The following is a 19067-nucleotide window of genomic DNA, read 5'->3' as shown; positions in this document are numbered from 1 at the left end:
CTCCGGCGCCTGTCGCCTCCGACTCGCCGATTTTCTCCGGTCGTCATTTTCTTCGTCGGTCATCACCGCTTCCTCTTCTTCCTCTTCACTCTCCACATCTTCCTCCTCATCGTCTTCCTCGTCTTCGTCGTCTTCATCATCGCTTTCCTCACCCCTCTTCTTCGTCTTCGGTTTTTTGTTGTGGTACGCAGCAGCCCCTTGTGCTTTAACCTTCGCCAACCTCCGCGTCCTCTCCCCATCCTCCTCCTCATCCTCAACAACAAACCCATCATCCCCCTCCCCCTCCTCCGCATACCTATTCCTCCCTCCCCACCCCCCTGCTCCCCTCGCTTCCTCAACCTCGAGTGCAGCGGCAGAAAGCCCGTCCTCGCCGTATTCCAGCCTATCACGTGCAGCGCGGCGTTTTGCCTCCATACGCTTTTTCGCACGGAATTGGTCTTCGAGGGCGAGGAGATGTGCGGCTTGTGCCTCTTCCTCCTCCTTACCTACCGCATACAACATGATTCCCCTCTTCCCCGCTCCTCCTGCTCCTGCTCCTCCTGCTCCTCCTGCTCCTGCGCCGGTGGCCACGGGGTTCTTCGCCTTCGCAACAGCAGCCATCATCCTATGCGTCCTACTCCCCGTCCCAAACGGAACGACGCCGATTTCTCGTCCGATAGTGGTGCTGAGTCGGACGAGTGATGATTCTTGGTGGGAGGTTGCGAGGTAGGTTTGGGAGGGGGGGAGGGGGGTTGTTGTTAGGCGGAAGTGCTCGGAGTTTATGAAGAGGGTTAGGGAGGAATCGGACCAGCGGACGATTCGGGCGTTGCTGGTGACAGCGGAGGAGGGGTTTAAAGAAGAGGGAGAGGAGGGGTGGCGCCAACGAATCGTGTTTTCGATTTTTGCGAGCGCGTCCGGGGCGGATCCCGGGATTGGGACGTATGTTGCTGGATCGAAACACTCACTCTCGATCGCTAAAAACGCGGGGAGGGTGGAGTGGATAATCCCATTTCCTGCTCCTGCTTCGGGTGCGGAGGCGGTGGGTGGACTCGGGAATGCGGCGAGGTCGACTTCGAGGGGAGGGGTGTCGTCGTCATTGTCGTCGTCGTCGTCGTTGGCGGTGGTGTAGGGGTCTTGGGTGTTGTAGTTTTGGGATTGGTCGGCATAGGTGGGCTGCTCGTCGTCATCATCGCCGAAAAGGTCGTCTTCGCCTGCTGCTTCGTCCTCATCCACAGCTTGTTCAGGAACTGGATCTACATCCCCATCTCCGAATAAATCATCCTCGTCATCACCATCTACCACATCCGCAACCGCCGGTTTCGATACAGCCGAGGCGAGGTCGGGGAGAGCGTCATCCTCGTCTTCGTCGTCGTCTGCGATGACGCGACGTGTTTTGGTTGGGACTGGGGCGGGGTGGTTAGCAATGGTGATCATGATGCGATGGGTGGGAAGGGGATGTACCTGTTGATTCCTCGATGTCGGCCATGCGCTGTTGTGTGCTGTGCTCGACTGTATGCTGTGCTCGACTGTATGCTGTGTGCTCGAGGTAAACGGAGGTGGGTGGTGATGTAGGCACAGCCACAGCGCTCGACTGCCAGGTCATCTGTTTGGTTTGCCATTTGAGAAACATCTACCAGCATCGGTGGTCCAACGGTATGATGTGCGCTTGCCATGCGCGCGACCCGGGTTCGACTCCCGGCCGATGCATGTTTGTTAAGTTTTTTGCTCGTTGGTTGCATTGCCCTGCCGACGTCATAATGGAAAAGTTGCAAACCGGGATACCGCCATCTTTGATTACTCCAACAAAATGGCAGCAGACTCAAGCGAACGAGGAGGACCGATGGAAACGACATCCCACTCCTCCTCCCACTCCCACACCCACGTCCACGGCCACGGCCACTCCACATCAACCGACGATACCGGCAACGGAACAGAGCGAGGCCAGCACCCCAACCGCCGCAAACACGATCCGGACCCGCACCACGAATCCCAAAAACACTCCGGCGCCCTAGCCCCCAATGAAGCAGAACAAGGTGCCCTCGGTGCCGAAATCTCCGCCGAATCCCCTACCCGCGTCCGAAACCGCTCCTCAACCCCCCACCCCCCATCCCGACTCCACAAACTCCGTATATGGTGGGAAGGCGTCCGACCCCAATGGCTCCGCGAAGTCATCGCCGAATTTGTCGGGACGGGTGTGATTGTGTATTATGGGTTGGCGGCACAAGCCACGTATGCGCTCGCGAACCCGGGTGATACGAGTCCGGCCCTCATCGCGGGATTCTCGTTCGCGGTGGCGATCGCGATTGCGGTTTTCGTTTCTGGTCCCGTGTCTGGTGGACATTTCGCTCCTGGCCTCACTATCGCCTTCGCGCTCTTCAAGGGATTTCCGGCACGTAAAGTCCCATTGTACATCCTCTCCCAACTCCTCGGCGCAATCGTCGCGACAACACTCTTATACGGCATTTTCTCCCCCTTTAACCCGTCCGTCTTCACCTCCGTCGAAGCACAACCATACATCTCTCCAGGCGACCCAATGATGGGCGGAGGCGCTAAAGTACTTATGGAGCTCTCTGCAGACATCCTCACCGCACTCGCCATCTGGGCCGTCCTCGACCCCTCAAACCCATTTATCACACCCGCCGTCGCACCATGGTCGATCGGACTCATCTTTGCCGTTACCATTTGGAGTTTCTCGGATTTGTCGGTTAGTGCTAATACGGCCCGTGACACGGGGGTGAGGATTGCCGTGTCGATGTTCTGGGGGCCGGGGGTGTGGAGCGGGGTTAGTGGACGCGGGGTTGAAGCGTGGGTTGGAGGGTTGGTCCCGGTTTTGGGGAATGTTGTTGGGGCGGCGGTTTATGAGGGGATGTTTGCTACTGAGGTCGAGGAGGAGGAACGGAGGTTTTTTGAGGAGGGTGGTGACCTTGATGATTTAGGGAAGGACGTGTATGACGATTATGACAGTGAGTATGGGAGCAGTGGTGGGGAAGAAGGAGAGTTGGATCCCATCGACGAACACCCCACCGACGAATCCGATTTCGATTTCGACTTCGAAAACGGGGGCGATACCGCAGTCGGCACCGATACGGAGTTTGACGGTGCGGAGAAGGAATACCAACACCAACGCCAGGATCGGAGGGAGTCGAGGCCGGAGTTGAATGTTGGACGGGGGACGAGGAGGGCGGAACGCCATTCGGAGGGGGGGAGTCGACGCGATACCCAGGGCCGTGGGTCACACCGCTCGCACCACTCCATGTCAAAATACGACTCCCACCATTCCAACCGCCACGGCTCGCATCACTCGGGCTCCTACAACTCCCGCACTCCCTCGCGTGCTTCACAAGCTTCAGCCACCCCCAAACAAAAAGCAAAAGCAGCCCTCGTCGGCCTCGCAATGCGCAAACCCCACTTCCACCACCCAAAAGTCTTTGGGGGCGTTGCCGGGACGAATTTGAATCGTGCGTATTTGGACAGTTTGAGGGGGAGGGATGGGGTTAGTAAGAGGTTTTGGGAGCGAACGAACGATGGGAGGTCGGGAGACCGCGAAGGCGAGGGGGGGTCCAGGGGGCGGGAGGGGAGTTTTAGGGGCAGTGTGAGGGAAGATAGTGGGAGTTATCGAGGAAGTACCGCCAGCGCCAGCGTGAGGGATGGCCATGGTGGATCCTCTACGCAACGTGGACGACAAGGCCGACCCCAAACTCGCGATCGAGGAAGCGAAAGTTACCGCAGCGGAGACGGGCATTCACGGCGAAGTCGTCACAAGGGCGAGAGTTATGCCTCAGCGCGCGGAACTGGGACTGGTGCTGGTGACTCGGAGTTACGAGCGCGACAACCGCAACGAACACAGGGCGGCGATACGACGAGACATGCCTCCGCGAGTTCGTTTCCGTGGGAGGCGGGGGCTGACACCAACACCAGGGAGAGGCAGGGAAGTTCGTTAGGGAGGGATGTTTGGACGATGGGTGGTGAACACCGGGATGAGGATGAGGGTGGGAGTGAGTTGAGGGAGGTTGTGACGGAGAAGGTGCCGGAGTAGACGGATAGAATTATAGATTGGGGTGTGGGGATTAGATAGAGCACCTCGGTTTAGATACCAGATATACATACATTTATTGGCATTGAGAGGATTTGGTTCCGAGGTTCGAGGTTGGATATGGTATTTCTTCACGTTATTCGAAATGCGCTCGACTTCAAGCTTCATATCCTACTCTTCTAGCCCTGCTCTCAGTTGGGGTATATTGCAGTTCATCCATGCTCCTTGATTCTCTTCCCTCATATTCTTGCGATCGTGCGAGCCGGTCGCTCTGCAGCTCTACCCGGTGTCGTTCGTCGATCCTCGCCATGCGTCAAAGACGAGTCTGTCGTGCCTTGTCGGCACTCGTTCCTGTGCCATTCTGTATTCCTTTCCTCGTGCTTCATTCCCACCCCATCCTGCTCACGTCTGTTGTTCTGCGACTCACGATACCAAGCATCATAACCAGCCCGCGTGAGTCCTACCCCACAGACTCACATACAACCAAAGTTGACACCTCACAAATGTTTCGTCCCTCCAATCGCCTCGCCCCTAACCTTTCCCCAATCAATCCGCCCATCAATATCCATGTCGGTCAACCCAATCACCGCAACATTATCGCCCCTGATAACATACAACCCCAATACCACGACCTCTGTCTCGATCTCTTCTCCCTGTGCTTCGTGGACTTCTAGGGGCGTTTTGAGGACCCGTTCGATGGTATTTGAGAGTACGATGTTGGTTGTTTGGTCGAAGGCTTTTAGGATGCCGATGACGAGCCGGCCGTCGCATGTTATTATTGTTACTTGTTTTTCGATGAAGCGGGTTAGGGCGGACATTGGTGGGTGTTCTGTGTGGGTTTGTGTGGGGGGTGGTTTCTGGGACGGTTATGGAGTGCGGAGTGGTGCGAGGAGATGTGGTAGAAGCGGGATGGATTTGTCGCTGTGGTCGCGGAGGTGGAGAGAGGGTTGTAGAGGGTGAAGATCTCGTCTCTTGGGATAATTGCAATTGCAATTGGATTTTATGACAGTTGCGGTTCGAGATGTTTCGCGTACAATGTCGCAGCAGCTGCAGTATACGGGTACCGCGACGCAGGCTGGGCAGGATGTTGAGAACCATGAAAAGGCAGATAATGTCATATCTCTCTTTATAATCTACGTTAAAACCCTCCTCATCCTGTCTCTCAAAGCCCTCCTCCCTACACCCCCATGTTCCGCTCCTTGCAGCGCGCCTGCCCGCCGGCGCCCTTGACGCGGTACACCATAAACATTCAACTCCATCTGCACCACCACCACCACCCATCCATTCCATCTCAATCTCTCCCTCGAGCAACCAGCTCCCTCCTCTGCCCACCATTTCTTCCACGATGTCAAACTTCTTCCGCTCAATGGGCCGACGGGCCGGAAAGAAGACCCAACAACAACAACAACAACAACAACAAGCCCCTCCACCACCGGTACCATCAATCCCCCAGCAACAGCAGCAGAGACAGGTTCAGCAGCAGCAACAGGTCGAGGAACCGGAACCGTTGTTTATGAAGCAGCCGTTTGCGCGAAGTGCGATCGTGAAGGGCTCCTTCAAAACAATCACCGCCCTCCCAAAATACGTGGATCCAAACGAATGGCTAGCCCTAAACCGTTCGTCGCCCCTCCCCTCCTCTCCCTTCTCCATCCTAACATCATCGTATTTTATCTAGTTTTCGAATTCTTCCAACACCTCTCCCAATTTTGGGACCTAACCTCCCCCTCCTGCACCCAAACCACCTGCCCAACAACCCACCCAACCCACCCGCCCTCCCCCCAAAACCCCCCAGCGCACATCTACATCCCCTCCCTCCTCACCCACCTCTCCTCCCTCCTCTCCTCCCCCTCCCACTTCCCAACCCGGCACGCACACCCATTCCCTCGAAACTTTGGACAAATTGCGAGAGAGGTGTATGCGCAGATGTGGCTCGTTTTCGAACATGTTTATTGGAGGCATTTTGAGGTTGTTGTTGATGGGGGGGCGGAGGCGCATTGGAATAGTTTGTTTGCGCATTTTGTTACGTTTGGGAGGGAGTTTGGGATGGGCGCGGAGCAGGGGGGGATGGGTGGGGGTAGTGGGAGGATGGGGGGGTTGGTTAGGAAGTTTGAGGAGCAGGGGAGTGTTATTGCGATCGGGGAGCAGAAATGAAAAGTTGGTGCTTGATGTTTGGTGTGGTGGCAGCTGGCTGCGAGCTTGAAAGGACATTGAAAGACACACGATTGAGGATAAGAATGAGATTGAGATGGCTTGGCTTACACATAAGCATATGAAGATTTTGGACAGGATAGGACAAGACTTCGGAAATATACCCAACATACACGCTCGTTTATCAAAAAAGCTGTCATTGTCATGGGCATGCGTTCGTGGTGTTTGAGTACATTTGCATGTACTCGCTGCTCTCCTGTGATGTAGTGAGACCAGTCGAAGTTGGTGTGTTCGAGGAAGGGACGTTTACCAAGGTCGAGAGCGCAAGTGACCGTGAAGGGTACCCACGCCTATGCGAGGCGGAGAGAGGAGGAGGGTGGAGGATGATACGGAGAGTAGAAGGATTGAGGAGAGGAAGATGATTGTGCGTGCTGTAGAACTTTATTGAGTTATATGTATAGTATCCCCGACTCCGAAGAATGCTGTCTATGCCAAGGGTATATATGCTGTTCTTCTCTTTCCTCACCCAAACCGATTGTTACCCGAATTCTAGTAACTCCCCGTGATACCTCACCAGCCATTACCGTACTTAGTGAATGTCATGACCAATACCAGTCGATATGTGGGTAAGCAACTACCATATTCACGGGCCTCTTTCTTAGGTGTCCCACATGCAGGCGTGAGAGTCGACGTCAGATCGAAGTATACCTTATGACAACGGAGAATGATACTGCAGCCATGATATAAAGCAAATAGTCCATATATTAAAATGCCCAAAGTGCCGAAATCGAAGTGTCCTAGCCAGCCAATGTAACTCCAAGATGCCCTTTGCTTTCGTTCGCGATCGAGGTATATATCATCCAATGTCTCTTAAGCCTTTTCTCAAGCTGCATTCCATCTTCTTCACGTAAATATCATCGCAATCCCGTCCTCGATTTCAATGGACTGAAGATGCCCTTCAACCCTGTCTCTCCACCGCCAACTCCAACTTCGCGATCTTAACATCCTTCTCCATCCCCTGCTCCCTCAAATCCAAAACCTGCGTCCTCAACTCATTCACCTTTTCCTCCACACTCCTCAAACTCGTCGTAGCCACGCTCAACTCAGACGACAAACGATCAATCTCAAGGCGCCGGGATTCAGACATAGCCTGTACAGACCCCAAGAGCTCTTCACGCGCTTTAGCGGTTTGACCCAGCATCGTCAACGACTCTTCCAGCATTCCGATACGACCGAGGTAAGTCGCGTTCATACCCTCCAACTCCCTAACCTTCGCCTCAGGTCCCATACTCCCACCCGTACCCGGTCTGGATCCAACCGACGCACCAGTCTTGACCTTCTCCTCCAACTCCCAAATCTTCCGCTGCTGCACCCTCTCATCCATCCTCATCGTCTCCACAATCCCCTCGAGTTCCATCCGACGCCGCTCAGAATCCTTGTACTGCTCCGCATACCGATCACGCGAGGCAGAAACCTCGTCGAACTCGCGGCGCCAGGAGATTTGTTCTTTGACGATGTCTTGGGCGACGGAGCGCATGTCCTCCTCGAGGCCTTCGTAGCGTGTTTGGAGGGTGTCGTATTCTTTTTCGACTTCTTCTTTTTCTGCTCTGAGGACTTCGAAGTCGACTAATGCTTCCTGTGCGGACGCGAGTTCGGACTTTGTGATATTGAGTTCGTTTTCCAGCTGTGGTCCCTTGCCCGCCAGTTTCTTCAATCCCACATTCGCCGCTTCGAGGACTTGAATCCGTTTCTTGGCAGCCTGCAACCCAGCCAACATATCATCTTCGTCGTCCGCATCCGAACCCTGATCTTCCCCATCAACTTCCTTCTCCTCTGTGACCGCAGCCGCAACCGCAGCCGGGGAAGGCGACGCAGGGAACTTGAACCCAGGAGTCTTCCTGACGGGACTAACCGGCTTTACAATTGGAATAACCTTCTTCTCCTTCTCTGGCTTGACAAAGACTTCATCGCCGATTTCGGGGATGAACTCGTCCATGGGAGAAGCGTACTCAGCGAGCGGGGAAGCTGGAATCGCAGGCGGGAAAGCAAAAGCGAACGCGGGTGCAGAGGGATCGAGAGTCGAGTTCGCTCGGGCATGGCTGTGGCCGTGCTGCTTTGTGACAGATGATTTCCGCTCGGATGAGTGCTCGTGCTCGTGCTCGAGTCCAGGCTCCTCGGTGTGTGACTCAACGACCGAGTCGAGTGCGGACACAAAAGACGGAAGGCGGTGATGCGACGAACCCGCGGGACTGCGTAGAGAAGAAACCGGCACGCCATCGAATCCGAGTCCGAGTCCCATCACAGGTGAGGCAAGAGAAGAAGAGATCGAAGGTAGACGCGCGTGCGCGAACCCAGCCTGTGCACCGAGTTGGGCAAAATTCGTGGTGGTTGGTGCGTAATGCTGACGGCCGATGAAGTTAAAATTCGGGCTCAACGGACCCGGACTCAAGATTGGTAGGTGCGCGAGTGAAGAAGATGCAGCATGTGATGGTCTTGGATCGCTGGGACCCACACCAAGGGCAGCGAGTTTTGCTTCGCGGAGAGCGTGGATGTGGGTATTCCATTCCGTAGGGTCGGGGATGTGGACTGTAGGTTTCTGTTTCTTTGATGGGGATGAATGATTGAAGATTGGTTTCGAACTCGATTCGGGACCCTATGCGTTTCTTCGTAAGTTCTCGCGTCCAGTCAACGTCCATGTCCGTAACTTACCTCAGGTGTCGGTCGAATTGAGTTCGACGCACAAGCTTCTCTCACGTCCCACGCCGGCACACGAATAACCACCGCCTTTCCCTTCCACCTCACCACATTGTTCGCAGCAGATTTCTCGGTCTTTGCGGGTGATACGGCCTGCGGGGGCGGAGTAGCCGGTGGACTGGCCAATTGTGCGACGAAGCCCTGGCCGGGGGAGTAGTGCAACGGCTTGCTGGGAGTACCGGTACCGGAGGCAACGGATGTCGGTGGAGTGGCCAACATCGTGAAACGAGTAGACAGAGGACAGTTGGCCTTCAACCGGTCGTCTTGATGGAGGTGTGTATGAGGGCTGCCCAGCCAACCTGTCGGTGGTGTTTTGGTACGCAGGGGGGTGTCTAGCCAAAATTAGAAGGAGGAAAACATTGCGATAAGCATGAAGGGAATGACACGGGTTGGGAAGAGATGGACTCGGGAAACGGACGGGGTGGAAGGAGAGACCTTTTTCTTGTCCATTTTCGATTTACAGGGAGTGGAAGGGTCTGCAAAGGGTTATGTTCGCACACGTGAATGCTGCGTTTCGCGCTGCGCATGCAGAATTCGAATCAGAATGGTCCGCAGCAATTACACTGGCTACATTCGGCACTTTGAACATTTAATGAATGAACTATTTGCTTCAAGCCAACGCATGGTAACCGTACGCGTACGGTAGTTCTCTCCATTGTAATTGTGTATGTAATACGGCCGTAGGCGATCTGGTTGCATGGCGCCCTGCCAGCGCACAGACGGGGAATTTCGCGAACGCTGTCTGCAGCCAAACCTTAAGTAAAACTGGTAACCCTAAGTTTCGATGTTTTAAGCACCACTTGAACACTCTTAGATTTGGCAACTTAAGGACTGATATAAATGGAATTCTGTATATAACTGGCAAATAACTGACCGAGTTTCAGCTTCTTAGACAGTCACAACCCCTTTCGCTAGCCCTCAGAGGGTTCCTCCGATAGGTCATTAGCAAATCCGTATCGACTCACGTATCGAGAAGGGTTCCGGATTCGAAGCCAGCGCCGCCCGCATCCGGTAGACGGATCTGGATCCTCTCAGAAACCCCTTTTTCGAAAGTTGTACAAGGATAATACGTACCGAAATGTCTTCCAATGATCCCTCAACCATCACTCCGCCATCCATATCAACTTCTGAACCAGAACCCGTGATTCATTGGTGTAGGAGTGGTTGGTTTGGGGGGAAACACCGGATGGGGAGTTAGGGTTAAAAGTCAATGGAGAATAATACGTTCACAACACAAAAGAGGTGGGTGCTTGGCCTCTGTGCAGAGTACCGAGATATAAGCGTACCCTCAGACTAGCGTATATACGGAAACGGATACCGTCGCCAGTGGGCTTACCGCGAGATGAAGGGTGAGAGTTCATGTCAGTAGCGGTATTTCTATTTTGAAAAAAGGGTTCAAGGACTAACAACGGACCTGCTGGCCCAATGGTTAAGGCGCTTGACTACGAATCAAGAGATTCCAGGTTCGAGTCCTGGGTGGGTCGTTTCCTGTTTTTGATGTCGCCGCTTTCCCGTTGCAGCTGTACCGATCGAACGCTTCGCTAGAAAAACCGCCGATCGATGTCAAGCAAAGTGACGATGAAGTTGACAGTTTGTTCTTACGCAGTGCAGCTTTTGGTGCCGGCGATGAATGATTCACAGGGTTGCAACGACATGTACGCATAACATCTTCGAAATTAATTCCATATCTAGATCTAGCTTAAGGTGATGCAAAGAGGTAAAAGTCCAAGTAGTAACATCCGTGCATTGCTCTCCATCACACACCTGCCAACCATGCCATAATCGTCGATGCAAACGTGTCCGTATTATCCGCCTGCTTTGCAACGCTCGCCCCATCCAAAGTCACCATGTTCACTATGCCGACCGTGTTGAGGTTGTAGAGATATATCGCGGATGAGCTTTCAATATCCACGATCGAGGCCTGACACGTCTCGTCCTCCAAACACGTCTGGGAGTAATCTTGGAAGAAAGAGTATAAGCCGCCACCGTATAGGTAAATGTTGGCAGAGTCAACAATGCGAAGACCCCAGGCCATGTTGCATTCAACGTCATTACTTGCGCAACCCGAGAAGTCCGGATCGTTGTATGCTGAGTTGGTGCTAAACGGTGTTGGGGCCAGAGGCGTAGATTGGTAGTAAGGTGTCTCAGTCTGAATCATCGTCATCAACACATTAGCGGCGTTGATGATGGAGTATTGATACATGACGGAATGCTCCGAAGCGGTACCATACAACCAGACCGGTCCTTGCTCGGCTTCGATCAACACACCACGAGCATTGTATAACGAGATTTGGGTTTGCGCTGAGATGTCAAGATCGTGATCAGCGGTCCAAATCCACAAGTTCTCACCGTAGAACGATGCTTCAGAAGTGATGTGTAGTTTCAAGAATGAACCCTCACATGCAGCGCTGACAGCAGCAGATGTAGGGCATTGACTGGTCTGTAATTGCGTACCGATGGCACCGCCAATACGGAAATGCGAGTCCCACATGCCGGAAACACCTTGACTCCCGGCGGGATCGCGAATGTTCCACTGCACCAGAATCGCACCGGGTGCAGGTCCCTTCGTCGTGAACAACATATCTGAGATCTCAACTACACCATCATCGCCCACATTGCCGACCTTCCACATTGGGATAGGATTGGATGAATCCGCAAAGTTCGAACCATATGCCATAACCGTACTCCAGACTTCACCCACAATCCTCGAGCCAGCAGGGATTGTGATGGTATTCGTAACGACATACGAACCAGCAGGGAAGTAAACAATCTTGCATCCGGCGTACTTATTCAGAGTCTTCTGGATAGCCACGGTATCATCGGTATACCCGTCTCCGGCCGCACCCATGGCCTTCACGGAGACAAATTGATCCACGCCATACTGTTCGTACTGTGGTCTTGATCTCTCGAACCAGAAAGCGCCGCCAACCCCGCCGTGAAGAAGAGATGAAGATTTGGATGGACCGGTCAAAGTACCCTGCTTGAAACTTGCTACAGATGTGGCGGAAGTATACACATGGCCCTGACCCCAGGACGTGATCGTAGTGGACCCAATTGATCCAGCTAAGATGGTTGATCCAGACGGTGATGCAACAATTTTTGGGACATTCGTGACCTGCACATTGTCCAATAACAAAGATCCAGCAGCCTCGGGTGAGGACGAAGATGACATAACAGTGGCGACACCAACCGGTGTGTTTGTAATGACTGCATCCATCAAAATCACTCCTCCAACCTGTCCGTTACTGCTGCCTCCACTTGTGATATCCAAGCCGATATTACAATTGTTGATGTATAAAGACTTGAACGTCCAGCCCCAGTTCCAATTCATGAAGATCGCAGTCGCCGCATTGTTGATCGTGATGTTCCGAGAAGTAAACTGCTGGTTTCCGACCCACATAGCGTACTTACCCCCATTAAAGATGAGATCGGACATAAACCCCCCACTTCCGTTATCCATGAAGATACCCTGATCCGAACTCTTCATATTGAACACCAGATTTGTCAAACTCGTAGCCTGTGCGACTTGCCAATGGATACATGTCGCGCCAGCGGAGACGGAAGAGGTGTCCAGGATAAAGTTCCGGACTTGGCGGTAGAAGTTGTTTTGGTTGGTCCACCAGTTGGTACCAGATGAATCGTACGGATCAGAATCAATGAGAGCCATACCGGAGAAGCCGCTCGCACCCTTAATCGTGGGCATGTTGTTCTTGTCTCCGACGAGTTGGGTAAAGTAGTACATCTGAATCGGGCTACTGACGAGGTAGGTACCCCCAGGAAAGTAGACAAGTGCTGGTTGGATGGTAGATGAAGAGCATCCCTGCCCGCAACGTCCACCGGCAGAGATTGCCTTATTAATTGCAGCAGTATCATCAGTAACTCCATCTCCAACAGCACCATAGTCTTTGACATTCCTGTAGACAACATACGAGCTGGGATTAGAATTGAATGCAGCCGTGCCATTGTGGGTAATGGACTGGATCCACATAGGGGCTCCAGCAGAGACCGTAGCGAGCCCTGTGCAGGCAGACTTGGCGGTAGAGGATACCTTCGCACTGGTCTTTGACGAGTTGGTAGTAGTAGCAGTTGTCTTCGATGTAGTTTTAGAGCTGGTAGTAATCTTGGAAGTCGTCTTCGATGCCGAGGTAGTCTTAATAGTAGTCTTAATAGTAGTCTTAGCGGTGGTCTTCGCGGTGGTCTTCGCGGTGGTCTTCGCGGTGGTCTTCGCGGTGGTCTTCGCGGTGGTCTTCGCGGTGGTCTTCGCGGTGGTCTTCGCGGTGGTCTTCGCGGTGGTCTTAACAGTAGTCTTAGCAGTAGTCTTCGCGGTGGTCTTCGATGTTGTTTTTGACGTTGAAGTAGCTTTTGTGGTAGTTTTGGATATAGACGTCGTCTTCGGAGTTGACGTAGTCTTTGCGGAAGTCTTCGACGTTGAGCTACTCTTCACCGTGGTCTTCAAAGTCGTACTCGCAGCCTTCGTAGTAGAGGACTTTGTCGTAGACGAAGTCTTCGCGGTGGTTTTCGACGTCGTCGTCGTCATAGTAACAGCCTTGGTCGTGCTTGTCGTAGACCTGGTCGTCGTAGTCGTAGTCGTAATCGTGCTCGGCCTCGTTGTACTTTTCGGGGTAGATCTGTTGATAGTGGACTTTGAGGTCGTAGTCGACCTCATCACGGCGCCTTGCGCGAGTCCACTCGTCCCACAATGGTACACCGTTGGATCATAACAACCACCGTTGCACCCCTCGTACCCATTCGGGCACAACAACGTGGCGCCGGTGTTATCGGTGATGCAGCCGTACCTGCTATTGTCGTAGCACATGTCGCCAGAAGTAGTCGCGCAGCATCGTTCGCCAGAGACGCAGTTTGCGGAGCAGGGTGAGCCGGAGGAAGAAAGAGAAGAAGTACTAGTGGAGGGTGTAGTAGAGGTCGTCGTGGTCATTGCCATGTCAGCCGTACCCACAGCGGAAGTTGTGGAAATTGAAGTCGACATGTATGCGGCAGACGAAGAGGACGACGAAGTGTCCGCACCCTGTGCCAATCCTGAACTCCCACAATGATAAAGCGTCGGATCATAACAGGCACCAAAACAAGCATTCATCCCAGAACTGCACAGCACCACACTTCCAGTGTTGTCCTCAAAGCAGTCCATGGCATTCGGATCATAGCATTGAGCGCCATTGCTGGTGGTAGCGCAACAGGAGAAGCCGGAGCCGCAGGACGTTGTAGAACAGGTAGTATCGCGGCGGTGGAGAGTTGAGATCAAGGGAGAAGCCGATACTGAGGTAGAGGCGAGGAGCGTGAGGGTAGCGAAGAGTGTTGGGAGGGTGAGCTTCATCTTGTGTAGGTTGCGTGAGCGAAAGGTAGAAAGCGTCCGTTAAGAGAAAAGTTGATCTGTAAGGAGAGAAGGGTAGTGATCGAGGGGAAAGACCGATCCAGTCGGTCAATCAAGTTCAAGCGTCGACGGTGAAAGTGTCACAATCGTTCAAAGTTCGGGTACGAACGAACGTCGATAGAGCGAGTGCCGGAGGAGAACGTCGGAAGCACTCAACTTTGCGCTCAGTCGCAATTGCAGTAGCAGTAGCAGTCGCGAAACAGAAGAAGAAACCGCCTGCGGTTTCGAGTAAAAGAATGAAAGGGTGATAAATGTCCAAGCATCCATCCTATGTACTGCAGCTGGCCTCGACCGGCGGCGGAATTGTTTGGGGCGCACTTGCAGGCCGGTGGATAAGCTTGTTGTTTGTGTTGGTCCGTGCATTTGGACATGTGCGATTGCGCGGAGCCGATTCAGGGGGGAAGGAGGACAGCGTAAGCTTGGCAAGTGCTAGATCGCTTCGTTTCGAATTGAATACTACTTATGAACAAGTACTTAGGGTTGTAGAGCTCGGACTCGTGAATGTGCACATATTCAAGAACGTAGATTCCACACGCATATGTAGCCCAACCCTTAATGAACTCCAACCCTCTCTCCCCCTCCCTCGTCAGTATCAACGATCAACAACCCTCCCTTCATACTTCCTCATCAAAACCCCATACGGATCCTCCACGGCCTTCCCCAGATACGCCCACGCACCCGGAAAATGCAAAATCCAATCACCCCTTCGCCACTGTCTACTCCCATCCTGAACACATCCGATCTCATCCGGGTAAGAGTTAAGCTGATGTTGATCCGGCATCCACACATGTCTCGGATGAAGAGTCGGAGGAGAAGGGGTGTTGGGGCCAGGACGAGGGTAGGGCCCGGGAATCTCGCCGAGATCGATGAGGGTCCGTTGCATGGCATCCTGCTCACTCCCCTCCTCTCCCTCTTTCCCACTCATCCCCCGTTCCCAGACCCTCATGACAAACTCCCTCGACCACTCGCTGTTCCGCATCAAGAACACCCCAGCATTGAGCGGATTACAATCTCTCGCGATAAGCATATCGACAACCCCCGTCTCCCTGCCCTCCCCCTCCTCCGCCGACCTCAACTCCTGTGCGATAACACCCTCGACCGAGACTGACATATTCGTAACCAACGTATCGAAATCAATCCACAATACCCAATCCCACTTCTTCAGTCCATACTTGTCCTTCCTATCGAACGCGTCGCGGAGCATGAGCATTTTTGCCCAGACTTGTCCCTTGTGCGAGGGGAGGCCGGTATGAGGCGCAAGGAGGGGGAGGAAGTCGTAGTTATGGCGGAGGGCGTAGGCGTGTTTATTCAGGAGGGAGAGGGAGGTGTACGAGACGGGACGGTTTTCGGTTGTCAGGATCACGATTGATGGTTGCTCGTCGGCGGCGGGGACTGGAGCGACGGCCGCCGCGTTTCCGGGATTGCCGTTGAGGTCGGTGGTAACGAGAGGGGAGGGGACGTTCACGATTTCCGTAACACGCGTACCCGTAAAGGCGGTGAGAAGCAAGTAGGTAACCACGAGTAGGAACAGGAACTGCGCAACCCTCTTATGCGGTATAGCCGTGAACCATGCCGGGCAACGGCGCGATGGAGCGGAGCGGCGGCGGAGTTTGCGTTTCGATTCGGGGTCCATGTCGAGGGTTGTATGACTTCGTACCTTCAGTCGCCTCGTTCCACACGTCCTCTCCAGACAAAGACCAAGGCTCCCGCGATGCTCGTGCCGTGGTGCAAACCTTATCGAATGCCAATCGGCTGCTTAGCGGAATTTGCCGGTGACGATAGAAGCGAGTGTGGGGTGCGTGAGACAACAGACGCGCTCAACCACCACCACCACCCCGTCTCCAGGCACACCAACAAACAATGAATCTCCTGTCCCTCCTCCTCTTCGTGGGGATCGCCACAGCCTACGGCCCAACCGGCCACCACCTAACAGCCTCCCTCGCCTCCCACTTCCTCACCCCCACAACCCAGGCCTACCTCCTCGCCCTCGCCCGCCACGCCCATACACCCGGCTACCCACCCGACACCGTACAATCCTTCTTGGTTAGGGTTGCGCCATGGGCTGATTATATCAAGAGAACGAGGGGATGGGCGTGGAGTGGGAGGTTGCATTATGTTAATGTTGGGACGGGCGTGGAAGGGGGGGATTGGCCGCCGCAGCGATGCGAGTTCGCGTACGAGCTCCCAAAGAACCCCGGTGATGGTGAGGATTTGATAGGTGGTATTTACAACATGACCACCCATCTTTCCGAAGGCGCGGAACTTTGGCGTCTCGATAACGCCACGGGTGCTGGTTTGGATGACGTCCCTCTCCGCTTTCTCGTACATTTCTTGGGTGACCTCCATAACCCACTCCACCTCACCGGCCGCGCACGAGGCGGAAACGACGTTTGGGTCAAATTCGAGGGACATAGGATGCGACTTCATGGGGTATGGGATGGGGGTGTCCTTAACAAACGGATTCGCGAACTGGAGTGGGCGAGGGCGGAGGAGGAAGATGTTGGTGGGGTGGTGGAAGTGGATGAAGGACGCGGGTATGTGTGGGAACGCTATGAACGGTATCTACTCCACCTCATCGGCACGAAATTCAAGGATGAGATCGATGAGTGGCTTGAATGTCCTTCCCCCGAGCTTGAGCGAGGGGCCACGGGCAGTCCTATCGGACCACAGAGGGTTTTGGGTATGGGCGATGCCGGGGATAAGGGTGTGACGGCGTGTCCGGAGTACTGGGCAAAAGCGATTTCGAAACTAAACTGCGACGTGGTTTGGAATCATCCCTCTCTGAACACCACTCTCTCTCCCTTCTCCTCCGAGGCCGACCCTCCCAAGGTCGGGCTCGACGATGACGATTTGAGTGATGGGGAGTATTGGGATCGTATCGACACCGAAATGATCCCCGAACGACTCATCATCATGGGCGGGGTGAGGTTAGCGGCTGTGTTGAATGCGGCTGTTCAGGGTGGTGTTGGGGAACGCGCTGTCGGTGGACTGTGAGTGGGGTAGAGTGGAGGATGGAGACTGGGATAGGTTCGGGTTGTACGCTGGCTTTGGGGGAGGGTGAATACGGATGCGAATAGGAATGGAAATAGCAATGAGATTGGTTTTCAGTTATTTACTATTCAAACTACGCGTGTCGAGTGACAAGTGACAGCACGGATGCGCATGTAGCTTACCGTTTTCGTTCCGCATCCGGCCCAACATGTGGTATGGCCAGGTAACTTGTTCGAGGGCATCGGGCCGGTCGTGCGGACGGCTAGTTATTTGGTAATGTGTGCGTGTTGGGTTGGATTCGAGGCAGAGAACGGGATAACGCCTCCCGAGGTATGGTATTAAACCGATATGTTATGCCCACCTGACATACGGGCCGGCTATCCAGCATGTGTTGACGGATAAGTCTCCATGCGCCCCCAGCGTTTGGATGTTTGATAAACTTTCTCCAAACATGAAGATCCGTGACCGAGCCAAAACACAACATTATGCTCGCGAGAGCCCGGGACTTATCGGTGCGCCCCGAGCTGAGATGAACATGAGTGCAAAGGCATCTCCTCGTTATCACAAGTGTATACTTCACTGTAGAGTCTCGTTACAACGCTAACGCCTCGTTCCAGTATGTCAGGCTGTCCTGTGTATGAGCTGGGACGGCTTCCGGTATGTTGTTCGCACAATCTTCGAAGTCCTGCGATATACTGAGTCAATTGACAGGAGTCTCACCCCCCTTTCCGTACGCGCTCGTTCAGCGATGCCGATGAGCGCAAACCGTTCGAGAGTTCACGGAGGAAATCCGCAGCCCCAGTTCGCCCACATATACGCGCACTTCTTTCATTTCGCTAGAGGAAGAATTGTTGCTTGGCAGGGAGCAGCGCCGTGGCTGCTTTTTGTGGGCTTTTCTTCCTGGTTACATCTCTTTTGTACCCTGGGAACATCTCCGGACAATCAATGGCGAGGTTCCAACAATCTCTCATTTTGGGGCATAATGCTCAACTGCAATATTACTATGTACAATCTGACGTACAAATCTTCGCAGAAGTACATACATGCCATCTTTCTCATCTGCTTCCAAACTCATGTCATGCGTGCACAGTCCTGTTCTCTTAGCCGAAACGGAACCTACCATCACAGTCCTTCAAGCGGAACCTATGAATGCGGAACTCAGTTTCGCCATGCTGCAACCAGTCTTGCCTACACTCAACAATGGGGTTTCGCGTCTCTCTTGGGGACAATTCGAAGTAGTAATCGACTCTTCCAGAGCTACCCTCACAGGAAACAGCACAATCCTCGCCGAAGCCTTCGCATGGGAACTTGCCTTTGAAGCCCTCGCGTTCGGCGGAGGCCATTACGATAGTGTCCCTATTTACAACGGCACCAACATACATGCGCAATCAACCACCGTACGTTTCTGTAACTTGCAGCTCCTTGCGACATGCTGACAGATACCTTCCAGTTCGTGCCCTTTGTTCCTCTTGTGATCTTCGTTTGCATCATCTATCTGTAGTAAGTACTGCCCACATATTGGGACTTGAGACTGACTACTTTACTCGCAATTAATTGCCTAGCGCTTCGAAGGTCCCGCTAGCAGCACAGCGAGCATAACCAAGCCCCAGTCATGCCGTCATGATCAACATAGGAGCGTTCAAGTTAGGGTTAGGGTTAGGGTTAGGGTTAGGGTTAGGGTTAGGGTTAGGGTTAGGGTTAGGGTTAGGGTTAGGGTTAGGGTTAGGGTTAGGGTTAGGGTTAGGGTTAGGGTTAGGGTTAGGGTTAGGGTTA

The 19067-nt window shown here is 53.7% G+C and overlaps 10 protein-coding genes and 2 non-coding genes across 12 annotated transcripts; 6 read left to right on the top strand and 6 right to left on the bottom strand.

Annotated features, from left to right (window-relative positions):
* Positions 1-147: 147 nt before the first annotated feature.
* On the bottom strand, positions 148-1525 carry SAICODRAFT_191726 (uncharacterized protein). The gene is made up of 3 exons (XM_019166060.1): positions 1441-1525; positions 340-1382; positions 148-301 (listed from the first exon to the last, which is right to left on the bottom strand). Exons 1-3 carry the CDS (start codon positions 1463-1465, stop codon positions 296-298), a joined length of 1074 nt encoding a protein of 357 aa, XP_019020789.1. The 5' UTR covers positions 1466-1525; the 3' UTR covers positions 148-295.
* A 90-nt stretch (positions 1526-1615) lies between these two features.
* Positions 1616-1686, top strand: SAICODRAFT_t176. The gene has a single exon. It is a non-coding gene; the product is annotated as a tRNA-Gly (tRNA).
* A 442-nt stretch (positions 1687-2128) lies between these two features.
* Positions 2129-2767, top strand: SAICODRAFT_44535 (aquaporin-like protein; the record flags this gene model as incomplete). The annotated part of the gene is made up of 1 exon (XM_019168784.1): positions 2129-2767. A coding segment is annotated over one exon (639 nt), but the record flags the coding sequence as incomplete, so codon positions are not given.
* Positions 2768-3325: 558 nt separating this feature from the next.
* On the bottom strand, positions 3326-3634 carry SAICODRAFT_37691 (uncharacterized protein; the record flags this gene model as incomplete). Its single annotated transcript, XM_019168573.1, has 1 exon — positions 3326-3634. The coding sequence occupies one exon, from the start codon at positions 3632-3634 to the stop codon at positions 3326-3328; it is 309 nt and encodes a 102-aa protein (XP_019020787.1).
* Positions 3635-4112: 478 nt separating this feature from the next.
* On the bottom strand, positions 4113-4987 carry SAICODRAFT_32318 (LSM-domain-containing protein). The gene has a single exon (XM_019168181.1). The coding sequence runs from the start codon at positions 4828-4830 to the stop codon at positions 4510-4512; it is 321 nt and encodes a 106-aa protein (XP_019020786.1). The 5' UTR covers positions 4831-4987; the 3' UTR covers positions 4113-4509.
* Positions 4988-5265: 278 nt separating this feature from the next.
* SAICODRAFT_22231 (Mob1/phocein) lies at positions 5266-6318 on the top strand. Its single transcript, XM_019166536.1, has 2 exons — positions 5266-5628; positions 5688-6318. Exons 1-2 carry the CDS (start codon positions 5358-5360, stop codon positions 6161-6163), a joined length of 747 nt encoding a protein of 248 aa, XP_019020785.1. The 5' UTR covers positions 5266-5357; the 3' UTR covers positions 6164-6318.
* Positions 6319-6915: 597 nt separating this feature from the next.
* SAICODRAFT_73978 (uncharacterized protein) lies at positions 6916-9201 on the bottom strand. Its single transcript, XM_019170906.1, has 2 exons — positions 8870-9201; positions 6916-8813 (listed from the first exon to the last, which is right to left on the bottom strand). The coding sequence occupies exons 1-2, from the start codon at positions 9131-9133 to the stop codon at positions 7119-7121; spliced, it is 1959 nt and encodes a 652-aa protein (XP_019020784.1). The 5' UTR covers positions 9134-9201; the 3' UTR covers positions 6916-7118.
* Positions 9202-10325: 1124 nt separating this feature from the next.
* Positions 10326-10398, top strand: SAICODRAFT_t177. Its single transcript has one exon. It is a non-coding gene; the product is annotated as a tRNA-Arg (tRNA).
* A 272-nt stretch (positions 10399-10670) lies between these two features.
* On the bottom strand, positions 10671-12902 carry SAICODRAFT_37687 (pectin lyase-like protein; the record flags this gene model as incomplete). The annotated part of the gene is made up of 1 exon (XM_019168572.1): positions 10671-12902. The coding sequence occupies one exon, from the start codon at positions 12900-12902 to the stop codon at positions 10671-10673; it is 2232 nt and encodes a 743-aa protein (XP_019020783.1).
* A 1905-nt stretch (positions 12903-14807) lies between these two features.
* On the bottom strand, positions 14808-15306 carry SAICODRAFT_32315 (uncharacterized protein). The gene has a single exon (XM_019168180.1). It carries the CDS (start codon positions 15280-15282, stop codon positions 14896-14898), a length of 387 nt encoding a protein of 128 aa, XP_019020782.1. The 5' UTR covers positions 15283-15306; the 3' UTR covers positions 14808-14895.
* Positions 15307-16138: 832 nt separating this feature from the next.
* On the top strand, positions 16139-17331 carry SAICODRAFT_32314 (phospholipase C/P1 nuclease). The gene has a single exon (XM_019168179.1). It carries the CDS (start codon positions 16164-16166, stop codon positions 17295-17297), a length of 1134 nt encoding a protein of 377 aa, XP_019020781.1. The 5' UTR covers positions 16139-16163; the 3' UTR covers positions 17298-17331.
* Positions 17332-18337: 1006 nt separating this feature from the next.
* SAICODRAFT_73974 (uncharacterized protein) lies at positions 18338-18769 on the top strand (the record flags this gene model as incomplete). Its single annotated transcript, XM_019170905.1, has 2 exons — positions 18338-18691; positions 18734-18769. The coding sequence occupies 2 exons, from the start codon at positions 18338-18340 to the stop codon at positions 18767-18769; spliced, it is 390 nt and encodes a 129-aa protein (XP_019020780.1).
* Positions 18770-19067: the final 298 nt, after the last annotated feature.

The sequence above is a fragment of the Saitoella complicata genome (genome assembly GCF_001661265.1).
Source record: "Saitoella complicata NRRL Y-17804 unplaced genomic scaffold SAICOscaffold_32, whole genome shotgun sequence".
NCBI classification, from domain to species: domain Eukaryota; kingdom Fungi; phylum Ascomycota; class Saitoellomycetes; order Saitoellales; family Saitoellaceae; genus Saitoella; species Saitoella complicata.
The sequence above is the reverse complement of the archived record's forward strand: the minus strand, read 5'-3'. Positions and strand labels throughout refer to the sequence as shown.

What these genes read in the sequence shown, in the direction of transcription:
- SAICODRAFT_191726 (XM_019166060.1), bottom strand. Translation starts at nt 1,465, where the DNA reads ATGGCCGACATCGAGGAATCAACAG. An exon ending in CGACATCGAGGAATCAACAG is followed by an intron (nt 1,383 to 1,440) that starts GTACATCCCCTT and finishes ACCCCGCCCCAG; the next exon opens with TCCCAACCAAAACACGTCGC.
- SAICODRAFT_32318 (XM_019168181.1), bottom strand. Translation starts at nt 4,830, where the DNA reads ATGTCCGCCCTAACCCGCTTCATCGAAAAACAAGTAACAATAATAACA.
- SAICODRAFT_22231 (XM_019166536.1), top strand. Translation starts at nt 5,358, where the DNA reads ATGTCAAACTTCTTCCGCTCAATGGGCCGACGGGCCGGAAAGAAGACC. An exon ending in CGAATGGCTAGCCCTAAACC is followed by an intron (nt 5,629 to 5,687) that starts GTTCGTCGCCCC and finishes TATTTTATCTAG; the next exon opens with TTTTCGAATTCTTCCAACAC.
- SAICODRAFT_73978 (XM_019170906.1), bottom strand. Translation starts at nt 9,133, where the DNA reads ATGTTGGCCACTCCACCGACATCCGTTGCCTCCGGTACCGGTACTCCC. An exon ending in CAATTCGACCGACACCTGAG is followed by an intron (nt 8,814 to 8,869) that starts GTAAGTTACGGA and finishes AGAAACGCATAG; the next exon opens with GGTCCCGAATCGAGTTCGAA.
- SAICODRAFT_32315 (XM_019168180.1), bottom strand. Translation starts at nt 15,282, where the DNA reads ATGCGGAACAGCGAGTGGTCGAGGGAGTTTGTCATGAGGGTCTGGGAA.
- SAICODRAFT_32314 (XM_019168179.1), top strand. Translation starts at nt 16,164, where the DNA reads ATGAATCTCCTGTCCCTCCTCCTCTTCGTGGGGATCGCCACAGCCTAC.